At 33.0% G+C, this 18040-nt stretch overlaps 1 protein-coding gene across 1 annotated transcript in view; it reads left to right on the top strand.

Moving 5' to 3' along the window:
• LOC145247444 (F-box/LRR-repeat protein 6-like) overlaps positions 1 to 18040 on the top strand; it is a 69020-nt gene that overhangs the window by 9687 nt on the left and 41293 nt on the right. The window contains exon 2 of the mRNA XM_080109215.1: positions 864 to 984. Coding sequence (XP_079965341.1) covers positions 869 to 984 — 116 coding nt within the window. The 5' untranslated portion in view covers positions 864 to 868. The remainder of the gene's footprint in view (positions 1 to 863; positions 985 to 18040) is intronic.

Genomic DNA, 18040 nt, shown 5'->3' with positions numbered 1-18040 from the left:
TCCATTACACCAATTGTGTGGAAAGAAAAAAGAAAATAGATGAAAAAAAAGAAAGATCCATAAATATCTTTAATCTCACTCACCTTGTATATACCTGAAAAATGTCAGGTATATACCAGAAGCCGTTCTTGAGACAAAAGCCTGTTTCCATAAGACACATGAAATGTTTTTGAAGACATGTTTATATTTTATCAATAGCTGGGAAGTCAGGTTTAGAACTTTGTTACGTGTGTCATGCCATGCATATCCTCCCCCACAATGTAGAGGTCAATACATTTAGAGTTAATTTACAGACAGTCTTGAGTTTGGGACAGTTGATGGCAGGTTATGGCTTGGACCAGATCAGTAGAGCTTTAGAAGGCTGAAATGAGCTGACGTCATCCAATGATAAAGAGTCCTCGACAGACTACGTAGATGTGAACTTTAGCATTTAGAGGAGGATTGTTTCTCTGTAATAGTGTCACACACACACCCAGAGCCCAACTTATCTATAGAATGAGTCAGAATTTGGGGGTGGGGGGTTTAAGTGAGTTTTCCTGTTTTGTTTTGTTTTATTTTTACTTGTGAGCTACTATGCTCCAATGTGAGAAATGACAACACGGCCAGAATGATAAAAGAGAAGATCATGGAAATAGTGTTGGGATCAGTGATTGTCGTGTTGGTATGAATGTAACAGATTCAAGTAAATTTTGACTTGGCTCAGACACCATTGCACCAATCGTGAGGAAAAAAGAAAAGGAAAAAATAATAACCAAACTATTTTTTACGCTGATTCAGTGATGATGTTTGAATGGTTGAATAAAATGAAGAAATTGCAATATTTAATTCTAATTTGTTTTTTGTTTTTTTTGTTTTTTTTTTAGAAAAAATGTTGAGTAAAAAGAAAAAACGAAAGGGACGTGTATTGATTTTTAATAATGATTGGGATTCTGATGATTCTTCCGATTCTGATTACGAACCTGGTTTTGAACCCGTCATCAAACAGTAAGTACTGCTTCATCCAATGTAGATATTGGAAAATATAAAATCAATCCTAAAATTAAGAGATTTTTTTTTTTTTTTAATTTTGGTAAATCATTCAGTACTTGTGCAGTTTCTGAACCACCCTATTTTTTTTTTAAAAAACAGGATTTTTAAGTTAAATTCAATTTTTTACTGTATCCTTTGTTTATTAAATTGTTTGATGAAAGTACAGAATAGTTAAAAAGGCACCCATGCTATATTAAGAATGGCTTTCGAAATTATGACGTTATTACTTCGTTTATATTCCCAAATGATCAATCGTCTGACACTGATGTTTAATTTCGATTATTTAGGACGTTAAAGGGAGATAATTATTAAATAGAATTGTTCCCCTGCTATTCTTATTGTACTGTTTTTCCCCTCTCTCAGCATTTTTTGTGTTTGTTTGTTTGTTTTTTTCCAAGCTGTCAGATTTTGAAGGTATATATCACCATCTTTAAACAAATAGCATCTATAGGTACATGCAAAATGAATAGTTTATGCTCAAAATGTATAAAGATTTTGACTCCTCCCTTTACTTAAAAATTCACAAAAAATTAGGAAATTAATCAATTTTTATTAAATTTTCAGTATTTATTGAATAATAATCATGGAATATAATGAACCCATTATTTTTATTTGAATCTTAGTGGAAATGTATTATTTTGTTTAAACAAAAAACATCTTTACTAAAGTTTTGGTTTTCAGTGGTAAAAAGAAATGAATGAATTTATTTTTTCTTTTTTTTTTCTTTAAGTGTTACGACTCGGCTATCTCCACTGGGAACTGTAGAGATAGGATCGCAACAATAATAAAAAAAAATAATTTTTCCCGGGATTAAAAAAAAATAAATGCGGGAAGGGATTATCCAAATTCTTCAGAGACAACGGTAAAACACAAGACAGAAAAACACAACCGAAATAACAAGCAAAAGGCTGATGGGAATTATGAATGAAAGTTTATTTATAACAACATACAAAAAAAATATGTAAAAAAAAAAAAAAATGCAATTGTTTTGATAGTTTAAAGTGTAATGCGGGAAATAAAATAAATTGTCTTTATCGAGAGAGAATGTTCAAGTGAAATATATGCCAGACCTAAATACAACATTTTCGTACTGGTCATTGTCGTCTGCTCAGTTCAAAACAAAAAGAGAGTAAGGGAGAGAGATTTTGTTTCACTCACTGTCTTAGTGTCTTTACTTCTTTCTTCTTCTTATATGATTTCCTTCCGAAAAAACTGTCTTAGTGTCTTTACTTCTTTCTTCTTCTTATATGATTTCCTTCCGAAAAAACTGTCTTAGTGTCTTTACTTCTTTCTTCTTCTTATATGATTTCCTTCCGAAAAAACTGTCTTAGTGTCTTTACTTCTTTCTTCTTCTTATATGATTTCCTTCCGAAAAAACTGTCTTAGTGTCTTTACTTCTTTCTTCTTCTTATATGATTTCCTTCCGAAAAAACTGTCTTAGTGTCTTTACTTCTTTCTTCTTCTTATATGATTTCCTTCCGAAAAAACTGTCTTAGTGTCTTTACTTCTTTCTTCTTCTTATATGATTTCCTTCCGAAAAAACTGTCTTAGTGTCTTTACTTCTTTCTTCTTCTTATATGATTTCCTTCCGAAAAAACTGTCTTAGTGTCTTTACTTCTTTCTTCTTCTTATATGATTTCCTTCCGAAAAAACTGTCTTAGTGTCTTTACTTCTTTCTTCTTCTTATATGATTTCCTTCCGAAAAAACTGTCTTAGTGTCTTTACTTCTTTCTTCTTCTTATATGATTTCCTTCCGAAAAACTGGCTCCAAAATATCTTAAGTAGACGCCTTTTCAATATTCATTGAATTCTTTTCCATCTCATCTGGCTTCCTTTTGCAAAAACTTATTCCAAATACATCAGGTGGACTCCTTTCCAATGTTTATTAAGTGCACCGTCCTTGGCTTTATCAACCGCAGTACTATATTACTGCTAATATTACACCTGTTCGCAGTGTCGCCGTTGACAACTGCTTCACTCGGTAGTGAGGGGCAGACTGTGTTTTTGTCTTTCATAAGGGCACAGGTTAAAACGCCCCCTCTCTCCATATATATGTTTTCACCTCCCCCTCTCTATACAGCCTGCCAGCGTTCGCTAGCTGGTTTCTTTCTTTTTTCTTTCTTTTTCCTCTACTGTCAGTGCTCGTTAGCTATTCTCTTTCTTTTCTTCTTTTGTCCACTCTCTATATATCTCTTCACATCCTCTCTCGTTGTGATTATTTTTGACTGAGCGCAGACGACAACAAAATTGATGAAAATAAAAAAACAAACAAACTCCTATTCTCTCTTGATTTCGAACGACATATAAAAAAATAATTAATAATTACATAACATATGAAAATAAAGCATTGTAAATTGTAACAATAAAAAAAATTAATTTTTTCAGAAACATTTCGAAAAAAGCCCCCTAAAGTTAAAATTGATATAACTTGAAGAAAAATTAATTTCTTGAACTAATGATACTATAATTGAATTAAGCATTATTTATTTAATATTTTCACATAAAAAATTATTGCAAAATATGGTTCCTCTTTTTTTTTAAGATTAAATTTTTAGCATAATTTTTATATGTAAGATTCTAATATTTTCCTTTACATGAATGAACGTGTAATCTTCAGCATAACATAATTTTTATATAATATTGAAAAATAAAAATTTTTAATTTAAAAGCAGGAACACACAAAAATAATTAATTCAAAAAATGGTAAAAAATTATATAAACATTTACGATAGGAATCTATGGATGCACAGCTGTGGAAAAAAAAGAAAAGAAAACCAGGCAGTTTTGCACCCCCCTTCCTTCGCTTCAAAGTCATTTTCAGATAGCCTTTTGACTTTCTGACGTTTTGGGCTTCTGTAGAACTCATGCTAGATGACTTTTCATTTGTTTTGATTGTGCAAAGCCAGAATCTCTCGCTTTTGATGGTTAATTAACCTTCTTTTTTTTTTATAAACAAGGTGTATTTTATTTAATTCAATATCTTAGGACTTTACTAATTATCTTTGTAATATTCCCAGAAAATTAATATTTATCTTTCAAGGAATTTTTACAATGAATTTATTTAACTTCACAATTTAGCTGAATTTGTCAATTTCCAAATGTCGCTGTGAAAACATTTTTCATTATAACTTTTTTTTTTCACGTGTAAAAATATTTTTTTGATTAAGGTCACCTTCCGCATCCTTGTGTTTACAAAACCATTTGGCGGAAGTGACGTCCAACAAATTTTTAGCTACAGATGACTAAAACTGTATATGTTTTTTTTTTTAGATGCAAATATAAAAATAGAACTTTTATTCAAACAGTCTTTATTTGAACTGAATGGACTGTTTTGTTATTTTTTTTTTAATATTTATGAACTGTTTTTTTTCCCATTAATATGTTTACGTGTAAGAGAATGGATCAAGAGAGAGAGAGAGAGAGTGGGAGGTGTGTAAATTATATTGAGACATGTTGACCGAAAGTCAGGATCAGCTGATCGGATTGCGTGTGAGTCACGTAATCAGGTTAGCTGAATCATAGAAATTTGGTTTGGGCTTAGAAGACGACGGACGGCTTCACAGACATCTCCTCCCCTTCACTGGGTGGCGGGGACGCTGACGTGTACCACGCAAGCCAGAGATTCACTTTCCATCCTTCTGCGAGACATCTGGAAAGGTGAATAAACTATAAAGCTAATTCCTTGTCTTGGAGTGATTGAACCTTCGTCTCCCTCCAAGACGAGATGAATTCAGATGGACCAACATTGACGACGCGCGAAGGTATGTTGAAAAATACATGTAACACACACACACACACACACACACACACACACAACGGCATATGAACAAATAGACAGAACAACTAGATGATCAACATTAACTCTCACTAGACGATCACACATGATCCCCTTTATGATACAACAACGCAACAAAAATAGAGTTTTTATAATTAAATATATATTATGAATTGTTTTCCAAACATCAGGTGTTGGTAATTTTTATAAATAATAGAGTATAAAAATACAACTTTTATAATAAAAGTTAGGTGAACATCGATATTGAAATTTAAAAAAAAAAAAAAAAAAAAAACAAGTGTTTTTTTTTCTTTCAATTTTATTACAAACTTTATTTGGACTTTTTAACAAACTTTTACATACATAAAAAATAGACTGTATTGATCTTTTTATAATAAATTTTTTTTTAATTTATTTAACAAAAAGTTTTTTGCATTTGGGGCAAGACCAACAATAGCCGTCGATAAAGTGCCTCTCATTTCTACTCAGTGTATTTGTGGAGGACGTTTCTTTAATCGCATCACTGAATATCATATTTGTTGTTGCCAGTTCTGGCATCACTGCATTTGTTAATGTGTTCATAATTTGGAAATCACTTTCAAAAAATTAAGAAGTCACGTTAGAAAAAAATCTTGTTACAAAAATCTCATTTCGAAAAATAAATTTTGTATTTTTTTATTGTAAATTGGTTTATCATTTTATTATTGAATAAAATTTCAAAGTGATAAATGGAGAAAAAAAAACTTTTTTTTTTAATAAAAATAACTTTAATTTTAAAATTTCGATATTGACATTTACCTAACTTTTATTATAAAATTTGTATTTTTATACTTTACTAGCATGGGTGCCCAGCATTGCCCGGGTGTTTGGAAGTGTGTGTTGAGCAAAAAAAAAAAAAAAGTGGTAGTAGGAAGGCAGACTCGAACCCGTACCGCAAAGGAGGAAAAGAACAGGAAAAAAAATGTAATGTCTTTGCTGTTACGACCACCGCCAAACCGGAAGTGACGTAGGCTTAAATTAAGGCTAAACAATTGAAAAGAGGGGATGATTTTCGAAAATATCGGTGAAAAAAGCGACCCCTCCCTGTAGAAAAGTGCCCAGTTGAGGATGAAGAAAATGTTTTAGCCAATTTTTCGGTATTTGTCGTTTGAAGGGTCCAGCTTCAAAGCGATACTGATCTTGTGAAAATCCGTCGCCTCTGTCGAAAGTTTTAGACAGACATGCAAACATACATACATACATTTATATATTGGTAGCTCAAATTTTCGACCCAAACTGATTAAAAAGCTTTACCCTATCTCTGAATACCCTTTATGTAAAATTTTAAATGTTTAGACCAGAAATTGGCTGAGTAATTTGGTAGAGACTGCAGAGGTCAAATTTTTTTTTAACTTTGACCCCTATTATGACCCCTTAACATTTGTTATTTTGGGTTCAAATCAAGTTATTAAGTTAGATCCATGTCCAAAGAACTTATATCTAAAATTTCAATTGTTTATACCCAAAATTGTCGGAGGAGTTTGGTAGAGTTCTCAAAGGTTAAATCGTTGAACTTTGACCACTTAACATCCAAATTTCTGGCCGAAAACGGATTACAAAGATTTTCCCAAATCTCCATACCCTGTATATCAAATTTTAAGTCTCTAGACAGAGTTATTGTGTCGGGAAATGTACACAGACAGACACACACACACAGACACTTTCACTTTTTTAGATATACTAGCATTTCAGCCCGGCGTTGCCCGGGTGTTTGGAGGTTTATGGTGAGCAAAAAAAAAAAAGCGATTAATTTTTTAACTTTGACCCCTATTATGACCCCTTAACATTTATTGTTTTGGGCTCAAATCAAGTTATTAAGTTAGATCCATGTTCAAGGAACTTATATCTAAAATTTCAAGTGTTTAGACCCAAAATTGCCGGAGGAGTTTGGTAGAGTTCTCAAAGGTCAAACCGTTGAACTTTGACCCATTAACAGCCAAATTTCTGGCTGAAAACGGATTACAAAGATTTTCCAAAATCTCAGTACCCTGTATATCAAATTTTGCGTCTGTAGACTTAAGATTGACAGAGTTATTGCAGATAGACAGACACATTCACTTTTATAGATATGTAGATTATTTATGAAAATTACCAACACCTGATGTTTGGAAAACAGTTGATAATATATATTTTATTATAAACAAAGTTTTATTTTTGTACGATAAAAAAAAAAACAGTTCATAAACATATTATTTTGGAAAAAACAGTTCATAAATATACAAAAATATAAAAAAAAAAAAAACAGTCCATTCAGTTCAAATAAAGACTGTTTGAATAAAAGTTCTATTTTTATATTTACATCTAAAAAAAAAAAAAAGGTATGTTCTATACAGTTTTAGTCATCCATAGCTAAAAATTTGTCTGCCGTCACTTTTGTAAACACAGGGATGCGAAAGGTGTACTTAACCATTTTTTTTCCTTTTGGAAATTAACTTTGGACTTTAATCTTTTATTAAGTTTTATAATTATGATAAATCGGCTTTCAAAACTATGTCCCCCTACCAGTTTGCCACCATTAATGCTCGTATCTAGCGTCTGATGATAAATGGTCACCCATTTGAGACTGACAAGGCTCAATGTTGTTTAACTTCGGTGATCTGACGAGATTATGTCATGATATAAATTAAACTAAAGGGAGATAATTATCAAACAGAATTATTCCCCTTGCAGCATAAACCGATGTTTTTAAAATACTTCCATTAACTTTGTGCAATTTAACAATGAGAATGCTAACGTGTGGCAGACAGCGAGAGCCTCTTACGCATCTATAGTAAGATGCATCCATTTTTTTCACAACGTTTAACGATGGAAATACTAGTTGAAACTTTAATGTGACTGACCAACAGATGGGTCGACAAACAAACAGACAGAAGTTCTTATAGACTCTATTTATTCATGTCCTATTGCAGCAGGGAAGTGACAGTGGCTAAGTGATTAATGACCCCGACTGACAACCTGGGTGGCCTAAGCTCGGATCTAGTTTATTCTATGGAAACACTTTTACTTGGAGATGTTAGCAACCTTCACATGGTCCCTCCTGTAAGTACCCAATGTCTTTCTAGAAAGGATTCTAACTAGAAAGATATCGGGGGAAACGAATGTCAACAATTATGTGAAAATGAACGACTGCTGCTCAACACACTCTAGCAAGGCATGACACAAAAGTTACAAGATGGGGAAAACCAACTCCTTCGAGAGAGGCACTCTAGTTAGGTAAACAAAAAAATAGTCATAAACAGGCCCGTCAAAATTCCCCCCTTAGGTCATTGGTTATAAAATGCCTACCCCACCCCCTTCCAAAGAAGGAGAAGAATGCCTGAGAAGGTTTATCTTCTACAAATTATACTTCATTTTGACATAGAAATGTTGTATAGCCGGGGGGGGGGTTCATATTAGCAGATAGGATGGGGACATTCATATTGATGAGGGGAAGATACATTTGTATGTATTACTGTTCTGTGGTCTCTTATAACACAGATGAGGAGAGGAGAGGAGAGATACATTTCTTGTAAGAGTTACATAACTTTCATAATAACGATGAGGGATGACCTCCAATCTGTAGTGGAATGGGGACATAAATGGATGGTCACATTCAATGCTGCCAAGACTAAACTGGTTTCCTTCAATAATTACAAGAAACCTTCTCTGCCACCAATAGCAATGGCCAGTGACTCCCTGTCTGAGAGTACATCTTTCAAACTGCTTGGCCTAACATTCACAGGAAACATGAGTTGGAACAATTATATTGAAAACATTGCCAGGGCCGCTGCGAAAAAGGTAGGCTCTCTCTATCGTGCTAGAAAACTACTGACACCTGAAAGTATCCTGTACTCTATAAGGCCACCATTCGCCCATGTATGGAGTATTGTTGTCACATTTGGGCTGGTACATCTGCTACTAGTCTCTCGCTCCTAGACAATGTTCAAAAGAGAGTCGCCAATCTGATAGGCCCTGAACTGGCATCTAAGCTTCAGCCTCTGTCCCATCGACGAAACGTTGTATCCCTCTGTCTGTTCTACAAGTATTTTAATGGTGAATGCTCTGACGAACTGCAGACACTTGTGTCCCCACGACGTAGACACCCTCGACAAACCCGACAGGCAGCTAAATCCCACTCCCACACAGTAGAGATCCCTAGATGTAAAAGATCTTTCTACTCCAGTAGTTTCTTCCCCAGAACCGCTAGACTCTGGAATTCCATTCCAGGTTCCTGCTTCCCTAACTGTACTGACATGCAGAAGTTCAAGTGTACCGTGAACTGACATCTTGCTGCCCAAATCCCAACATAGTGTCCTAGTAGTTGCTGCCCCTGATAGTAGTCCCCTACACTAAAGTGGCAATGTGCCTTGTTTGGGGTGAAAATGTAATAATACAAAAAAAAAAAAAAAAGTTCATATTAAAGATTACACATTAACTTTTGCTGTTGAATGACGACACAACACAGTTTTACAAAAACATGATGATAACTTCTTTGTTATCACATCGACAAGTCGAATGATGATGACGTCAAGGAATTCAAAGTCGATCTACATGATTAAACGTTCTCCCTTCGCTTCTAAAGGGACCCTCCTCTTGATCATGTCAGCTCTGTCCTCTGATCCCGGAGTGGTAGTAAATTTTAGGGTCCTAACTATGGGTTAAATAGAATCTAACTTAAAAAAATATATATACACCATTAAAAATCGTTCCTCAAAATAACTAGATTCGGCATTAAATAACCTGAAAAAGGTTGATATGCCGTAAAACAAAAACAACCAACCAACCAGCCAGTGAGACAATTGAATGGTGCAAAGCACATGTTCCAACACAGAAGTATTATAGCAAGCTCCACTCTCTCCAATTGTTCACTTCAACTTGTGCAAAAGCAGTATGCATTCCACTGATTTGTCTGCTCAGAGCTCTATGGACACATTTATCTTTAGTTGACCTTTGACAACTAAATATTTTTGTTTATAGCAAAGTTACTAGCAAAATCCACATGATTTTTAGAATATGACATCTTAGTTCTGCGACGAGTATGTACATCATAAAGAGTTTTCTGGGTTTTTTTAATAAGTGTAATTCTAAATATACAATAAATTTTATGTTGATACTTGAACGTATAAACATTCTAATTTCTTTTTTTTTTTAAACAGCCTTCATTAAAAAAAAAAAGAAAAGAGTATATTGTTCTATTAAACTTTTATTGTTTAAATAATTTAACTTTGTTCATTTTATTACAAAAAAAAAGTTGAAAAGATATTTTTCACTCAGTAGTGAGCTTTGGAAGATTGCCAGTGAAAGTAACACAATCGCTAAAAGATAAGCGTTTCATTATTTCTAGTCGCCACTTTGAATAATCACTCGCAAATGTGACTGTTTCACTTGCAATGTAGAGCCCTGTTATTTTTTTTTTTGTAGGCTCTTATCCTCATCTTCACTAGGTTTTGGCCAATTATTCCTCTGGCCTTCTTCAGGTGGCTAATTCCAACGGGATAGGAATGCTGAGTCTTTTAACTGTATCCTCAGTAATTACTTCTATAGTTATTCTTGTTTCACCACGTTTTGGCCAACTAAACCTCTGGCCTGTTTTGGGTAGGATTGAAACCGCTATCTTCAGACAATGCTCACCTGGAACCACAGAGACTCAACACTTTATCCACTGCGCCATGGGCCCCGAAGGTGAAATGTGATGAAATAACAACTATGAAGATGAGGATAACATTCCGCAAATAAATAACTGGTGCTTATATAATGTACCTATTTACAATGCCTCCCCACGGGACAGAATTAGACACCAGGGTCGTTTTTTAACGTGGAGAAAAGGTACAAAGATAAGAAATTGTCTCAGTCGTGAAGGACTGCTCCTCCACCGAAAGAGAACAAGAAATGAAAGTGCAGCATTTGAAGAACAGATACTACACTTTGATCTTGGCCAATGTTCAAACTGTGATGTATTATATTTTGTTGCAGTGACAATTTTTTCACATGGAACTGGACTGCTGCTGATTTGGATCATTTCTTTATATGGTGTAGCGATCGGCTCCAAGCAGGTTAGCTGCAGATCTTCCTTTCATTGAAGATATTTTTAACTCCCATTGGCTGAAAAAAACATATTCCTTCGATTTATTTTATTTCAATTTGGAGCCAATTTTGTACCAAAGAGAAAAAATATTTACAATTTCTTTAAATATAATTTAGTACAAGACTTTATTATAGCATTAAAAATCGGTTTTGCAATAAAATTGATGGAACATTATATGAAATATTGAAATTTAGTTCCCATAAATACTTACAAGATTGTTTTTTGGTTATTTTTAGGGTGAAATAGACATGACACAAATTTTTGTTTGTAATAGTTGTTGCGTGCCAGTCCTTTTTCCTTTATGTATTTTTTAATCAGATTTTTACGAAGTCTAATTGCATTTGGTTATTACCAGTGATGGGACGATTCCACTATTTTCCTGATTACAATTCTTTCAAAGCCTCTTAAATATTTAGCTATAGAGTTGTTTTTGTTTGTTTTCTTTCTTTTTTTGCTGGTAGCTTAAAATTAAAAAATACTTATCATTTTAATATATCTGTATGTTTGTTAGGTATGTGTATATGGTGATATATTTGCACGTATGTTAGGTATGTGTATATGTTGATATATTTGTATGTATGTTAGGTATGTGTATATTTTGATATATTTGCATGTATGTTAGGTATGTGTATATGTTGATATATTTACATGTATGTTAGATATGTGTATATGTTGATATATTAGTATGTATGTTAAGTATGTGTATATGTTGATATATTTGCATGTATGTTAGATATGTGTATATGTTGATATATTTGCATGTATGTTAGGTATGTGTATATGTTGATATATTTGCATGTATGTTAGGTATGTGTATATGTTGATATATTTGCATATATGTTAGATATGTGTATATGTTGATATATTTGCATGTATGTTAGATATGTGTATATGTTGATATATTAGTATGTATGTTAAGTATGTGTATATGTTGATATATTTGCATGTATGTTAGGTATGTGTATATGTTGATATATTTGCAAGTATGTTAAGTATGTGTATATGTTGATATATTTGCATGTATGTTAGGTATGTGTATATGTTGATATATTTGCATGTATGTTAGGTATGTGTATATGTTGATATATTTGTATGTATGTTAGGTATGTGTATATGTTGATATACTTGCATGTATGTTAAGTATGTGTATATGTTGATATATTTGTATGTATGTTAAGTATGTGTATATGTTGATATATTTGCATGTATGTTAGGTATATGTATATGGTGATATATTTGTATGTATGTTAAGTATGTGTATATGTTGATATATTTGCATGTATGTTAGGTATATGTATATGGTGATATATTTGTATGTATGTTAAGTATGTGTATATGTTGATATATTTGTATGTATGTAAGGTATGTGTATATGTTGATATATTTGTATGTATGTTAGGTATGTGTATATGTTGATATATTTGTATGTATGTTAAGTATGTGTATATGTTGATATATTTGTATGTATGTTAGGTATGTGTATATGTTGATATATTTGTATGTATGTTAGGTATGTGTATATGTTGATATATTTGCATGTATGTTAGGTATGTGTATATGTTGATATATTTGCATGTATGTTAGGTATGTGTATATGTTGATATATTTGCATGTATGTTAAGTATGTGTATATGTTGATATATTTGTATGTATGTTAAGTATGTGTATATGTTGATATATTTGTATGTATGTTAGGTATGTGTATATGTTGATATATTTGCATGTATGTTAAGTATGTGTATATGTTGATATATTTGTATGTATGTTAAGTATGTGTATATGTTGATATATTTGCATGTATGTTAAGTATGTGTATATGTTGATATATTTGTATGTATGTTAAGTATGTGTATATGTTGATATATTTGTATGTATGTTAGGTATGTGTATATGTTGATATATTTGTATGTATGTTAGGTATGTGTATATGTTGATATATTTGTATGTATGTTAGGTATGTGTATATGTTGATATATTTGTATGTATGTTAAGTATGTGTATATGTTGATATATTTGTATGTATGTTAGGTATGTGTATATGTTGATATATTTGCATGTATGTTAAGTATGTGTATATGTTGATATATTTGTATGTATGTTAAGTATGTGTATGTGTTGATATATTTGTATGTATGTTAGGTATGTGTATATGTTGATATATTTGTATGTATGTTAGGTATGTGTATATGTTGATATATTTGTATGTATGTTAGATATGTGTATATGTTGATATATTTGCATGTATGTTAGGTATGTGTATATGTTGATATATTTGTATGTATGTTAAGTATGTGTATATGTTGATATATTTGTATGTATGTTAAGTATGTGTATATGTTGATATATTTGTATGTATGTTAAGTATGTGTATATGTTGATATATTTGTATGTATGTTAGGTATGTGTATATGTTGATATATTTGTATGTATGTTAAGTATGTGTATATGTTGATATATTTGTATGTATGTTAAGTATGTGTATATGTTGATATATTTGTATGTATGTTAAGTATGTGTATATGTTGATATATTTGTATGTATGTTAAGTATGTGTATATGTTGATATATTTGTATGTATGTTAGGTATGTGTATATGTTGATATATTTGTATGTATGTTAAGTATGTGTATATGTTGATATATTTGTATGTATGTTAAGTATGTGTATATGTTGATATATTTGCATGTATGTTAGGTATGTGTATATGTTGATATATTTGTATGTATGTTAGATATGTGTATATGTTGATATATTTGCATGTATGTTAGGTATGTGTATATGTTGATATATTTGCATGTATGTTAAGTATGTGTATATGTTGATATATTTGTATGTATGTTAAGTATGTGTATATGTTGATATATTTGTATGTATGTTAAGTATGTGTATATGTTGATATATTTGTATGTATGTTAAGTATGTGTATATGTTGATATATTTGTATGTATGTTAAGTATGTGTATATGTTGATATATTTGTATGTATGTTAAGTATGTGTATATGTTGATATATTTGTATGTATGTTAAGTATGTGTATATGTTGATATATTTGTATGTATGTTAAGTATGTGTATATGTTGATATATTTGTATGTATGTTAAGTATGTGTATATGTTGATATATTTGTATGTATGTTAAGTATGTGTATATGTTGATATATTTGTATGTATGTTAAGTATGTGTATATGTTGATATATTTGTATGTATGTTAAGTATGTGTATATGTTGATATATTAGTATGTACAGGATTTACTCTGAAACTTATTAATCGATCATTATGAATTTGGGAATGCTACTTCTAGGTGTACAGGTGGATAATGTGGACTATATTTTGTATAATTTAGTGTTATTCAAAGATGAGTGGGTCTGAAGCTTATGAAAATTCAGATACCTCCGATTTTTGTGATATTTTAACAACAGTTATTAGACATTAATTATTAAATAGTTGCCAAATTTAGTTGTTTTTTTTACTTAATATTTTAAAGTGTTTTAGGGGCTGTAATATACATACAAGTTCTCATTTAGAAAGTCCAATATTTCAGATTTATGTTCAAATAGATTTTCTTTCTTATTTTTTTTTATTTATTTATTTTTTTCAACTTTTACCAGATTTGGCAAACTAGGATTCACAACTGTTTGTAAATATTTGTAATGTTTTAAAATTTTATGACATATAAAAACAACCTGTTTTATTTTTAATTTTATTCACCCCAAGCAATGCGTAGTGCCACTTGGATATAAAGGGTTACTATTTGGGACCGCAAGGACACTATGTAGGGAGTTGAGCAGCAATGTCTGTTCACATTACAAACTTCTGCGTGCCAATACAGTCAGAGAAGCAGAAGGGAATTCGAAAGTCTAGCAGTTCGAGGGAAGAAGCTATTAGAGTAGAAGACTTTCTGGCATCTGGGGATCTCTATGGTATAGGGGTGGGATTTTGCTTCTTCTTGTCGAGTTAGTCAAGAATATTTGTGTCAAGGGGGCATAAGTACTATGAGTTCGTCAAAGCACATCCCATTAGAATGCTTGTAAAACAGGGATGCAATATTGTGGTGATGGGACAGGGGTTTAAGTTTGGTTAACAGTGCAGGGCCTGTTAGGTTGGAGACTTTTTTCTGGACCCCATCTAAGAGCAAGAGACTAGTAGTAGATGCACCAGCCTTAATGTGGCAACAATACTCCATACATGAGCGAATTGTGGCTTAGTAGGATACTTGCAGGTGTAAGTAATTTTCTAGCATGGTAGAGAGAGCCCACTTTCTTTGCAGCAATCTTGGCATTGTCTTCAATGTATTTCTTCCAATTCATGTTGCCTGTGAATGTTAAGCCAGAGAGTTTGAACAAAAAACTAATCTGATAGCATCCATCCCATCCCATCCATAGTCTTGAGACCCTGGCGGAGCATAGCCCATCTACATCTTTGTAAATGCTTTTGTAGCAAGGAATTCTTTTTTCAGGGTAAGGGTGCTACATACAGCACCTAGCCTTCCCAAATGGTTACCCATCTGGCATGGTAAGGCTCAACGTTGCTTAAAGTCGGTGATCTGGCAAGAATCCGTGTGTCAATGTGATTGTGCCGTCCTTTTCAGATAGCATAGTATTTCTTGTAATTGTTGAAGGAAAGAAGCTCAGTTACCATCCATTTACATCCCTATTCCACTACAGACTGGAGGTCTTCCTCTAGTATTTCTGCAATTTCCTTAGATGTGTGTTCATTGGTTTTCTTCTCATGCCTGTTATAGAACAGCAAATATACCCATTTCAGATACAATTTTATCAGGCATGTCATTTATGAATATGAGGAATAATAAAAGTTCAAGGATCAAACCATGGCACACCCGCATTTACATCATGTTGTTTTGTCACGTGACCATCGAAGACAACTTGGATTTTTCTATTGTCTAAGAAGGATCTGATTATATTAAATATTCGTCCAGTAATACCATTACTGATTTAATTTTCATAAGAAGACCTTCATACCAGACCCTGTCAAATGCCTTAGATATATCTAGTACTATTACCCTATCTATTGCTTGGTATATTCGTTCATAGTTTGCAGTTAGGATATCTACAGTAGAATGGACTTGCCTAAATGTATACTGTCGGTCAGAAAGAAGTTTATTATCTACTAGCAAGACCTGTTAACCAGTGTTGCCTGGGGGAAGCCTCTTCCCTCCCTCCCCCCCCTCGCAAAAAAGTAAACTATGGTTGTTGATAAGCTCCAGGTACTGTTTGAATCTGAAAAAAAGCAAATAAGGGATGCGTAAATCCGTGTACAATAATGAAATTAGGAATAATGGTCCATTAGAATAAGAATAGAAAGTATTTTTCAGAATTTAGGGATTCTCACTGTATATGAATTGTTTAGATTGATAGACACTCCCAACATTGCCATGTAAAGAACGTATATTGGAGCAGAGCACCCCCTTTTTATTAATAGTTGGGGGTGGTAGATAAAAAAAAAAATCCCCCAAATTTAACCGTGAAAATCGTAAGCAGCATACCCACCTGTAAATGATATGGATGGTGACAATGTCGATAGGAGAGAAGTGGATTTTTGTATCGCACACGCGAGTACAAATCTGGCCGGCATTGAATTACAGTGCAGAATATATCTCTGGAAATACTTGTCTGCGTAAAATTTGAATGAGATTTTTGTAATCAGGATAGACGACACACTATAAAAGTGGTCATTGTAATGCAAAATGTGGAGGTGAACGTAATGTAAAAATTTACCCCCCCCCCTCAAAAAAACCAAAATGTTACCATGTGTGCGTATAAAAAAAATATAACCATCAGCCGTACTAGTAAATGACAAAAGGCAAAGGTTGTAATTGTAACGGAAAATGTGGAGGAGGACGTAATGTTTTAATACCCCCCTCCCCAAAAAAAATGTTAACGTGTGCACGTGTAAAGAAATATAACCACCAACTGTACTAGTAAATGGTAAAAGAAAAAAAGAAAAATAAACAAAGGTGAACATGTTTTGTTTGTTTTTTGTTTGTTTGTTTTTTATTACATTTTCACCCCAAACAAGGTACATTGCCACTTTGTTGTAGGGGGCTACTATCAGGGACATAGGCATCAAGGGTACTGTGTAGGGAGTTGGGCAGCAAGATGTCGGTTCACATTGCACTTGAACTTCTGCATGTCAGTACAGTTGGGGAAGCAGGGACCCGGAAGGGAATTCCAAAATCAAGCTGTTCTGGGGAAGAAACTACTGGAGTAGAAGGCTCTCTTACATCTAGGGATCTCTACTGTGAAGGGGTGGGATTCAGCTGCTTGTCGGGTTTGTCGAGGGTATTTACGTCGAGGGCGCACAAGTGCTTGCAGTTCGTCAGAGCCTTCACCATTAAAGTATTTGTAGAACAAGCAGAGGGATGCAACATTTCGTTGATGGGACAGAGATGGAAGTTTAGATGACAGTTTAGGACCTATCAGATTGGCGACTCTCTTTTGAACCTTGTCTAGGAGTGAGAAACATGTTTTGATGATTGTGCAGTTTTGCCACCTCGCTATTTTTAAATAGTTTAATCAGGTTAAATTCAAGCCTCACGATCTCTTTTTTTTTATCAGATTGTTAGGTGGAAGCACAGAATAGTTACCAAACAACCTCCCCTCTCCATGTTATGAATGGCTTCCAAAATAATATTATTTCAGCACAGTGGCAAAAGAGCACAAGTACCCATGTTTATTTTTCATGGCAGGTTTTTATTTTAGGTGGTAGGGTCGATACTGCCGTGTCAGTAGTTCGAACATGTTTACATTTCTAAACCATGGTGCTTCTGCACGTTTGCCACGACACTATTTCTAAATAGTTTAATTAGGTGAAATTCAAGCTTCACAATGTCTTTATTTTTTAATAAATTGTTAGGTGAGAGCACAGAATAGTCACCAAACACACTCCCCTCCCCATGTTAAGAGTGGCTTTCAAAATAGTAACGTTATTACTTCAACACAGTGGCAGAAGAGCAGAAGTATCCATGTTTTTTATCATGGCAGATTTTTATTTGAGGGGGATGGGGGTGATATTGTCAGGTCGGTAGTTCGAACATGTTTGCATTTCTAAACTGTTTAAATTTTTTTTTGAGATTTCCTGACGTGCAAGCATAAACGTAGAAGAGTGTGTGTGC

The sequence above is a fragment of the Euprymna scolopes genome, chromosome 25 (assembly GCF_053919585.1).
Source record: "Euprymna scolopes isolate OS-2025 chromosome 25, ASM5391958v1, whole genome shotgun sequence".
NCBI lineage: Eukaryota > Metazoa > Mollusca > Cephalopoda > Sepiida > Sepiolidae > Euprymna > Euprymna scolopes.
The sequence above is the reverse complement of the archived record's forward strand: the minus strand, read 5'-3'. Positions and strand labels throughout refer to the sequence as shown.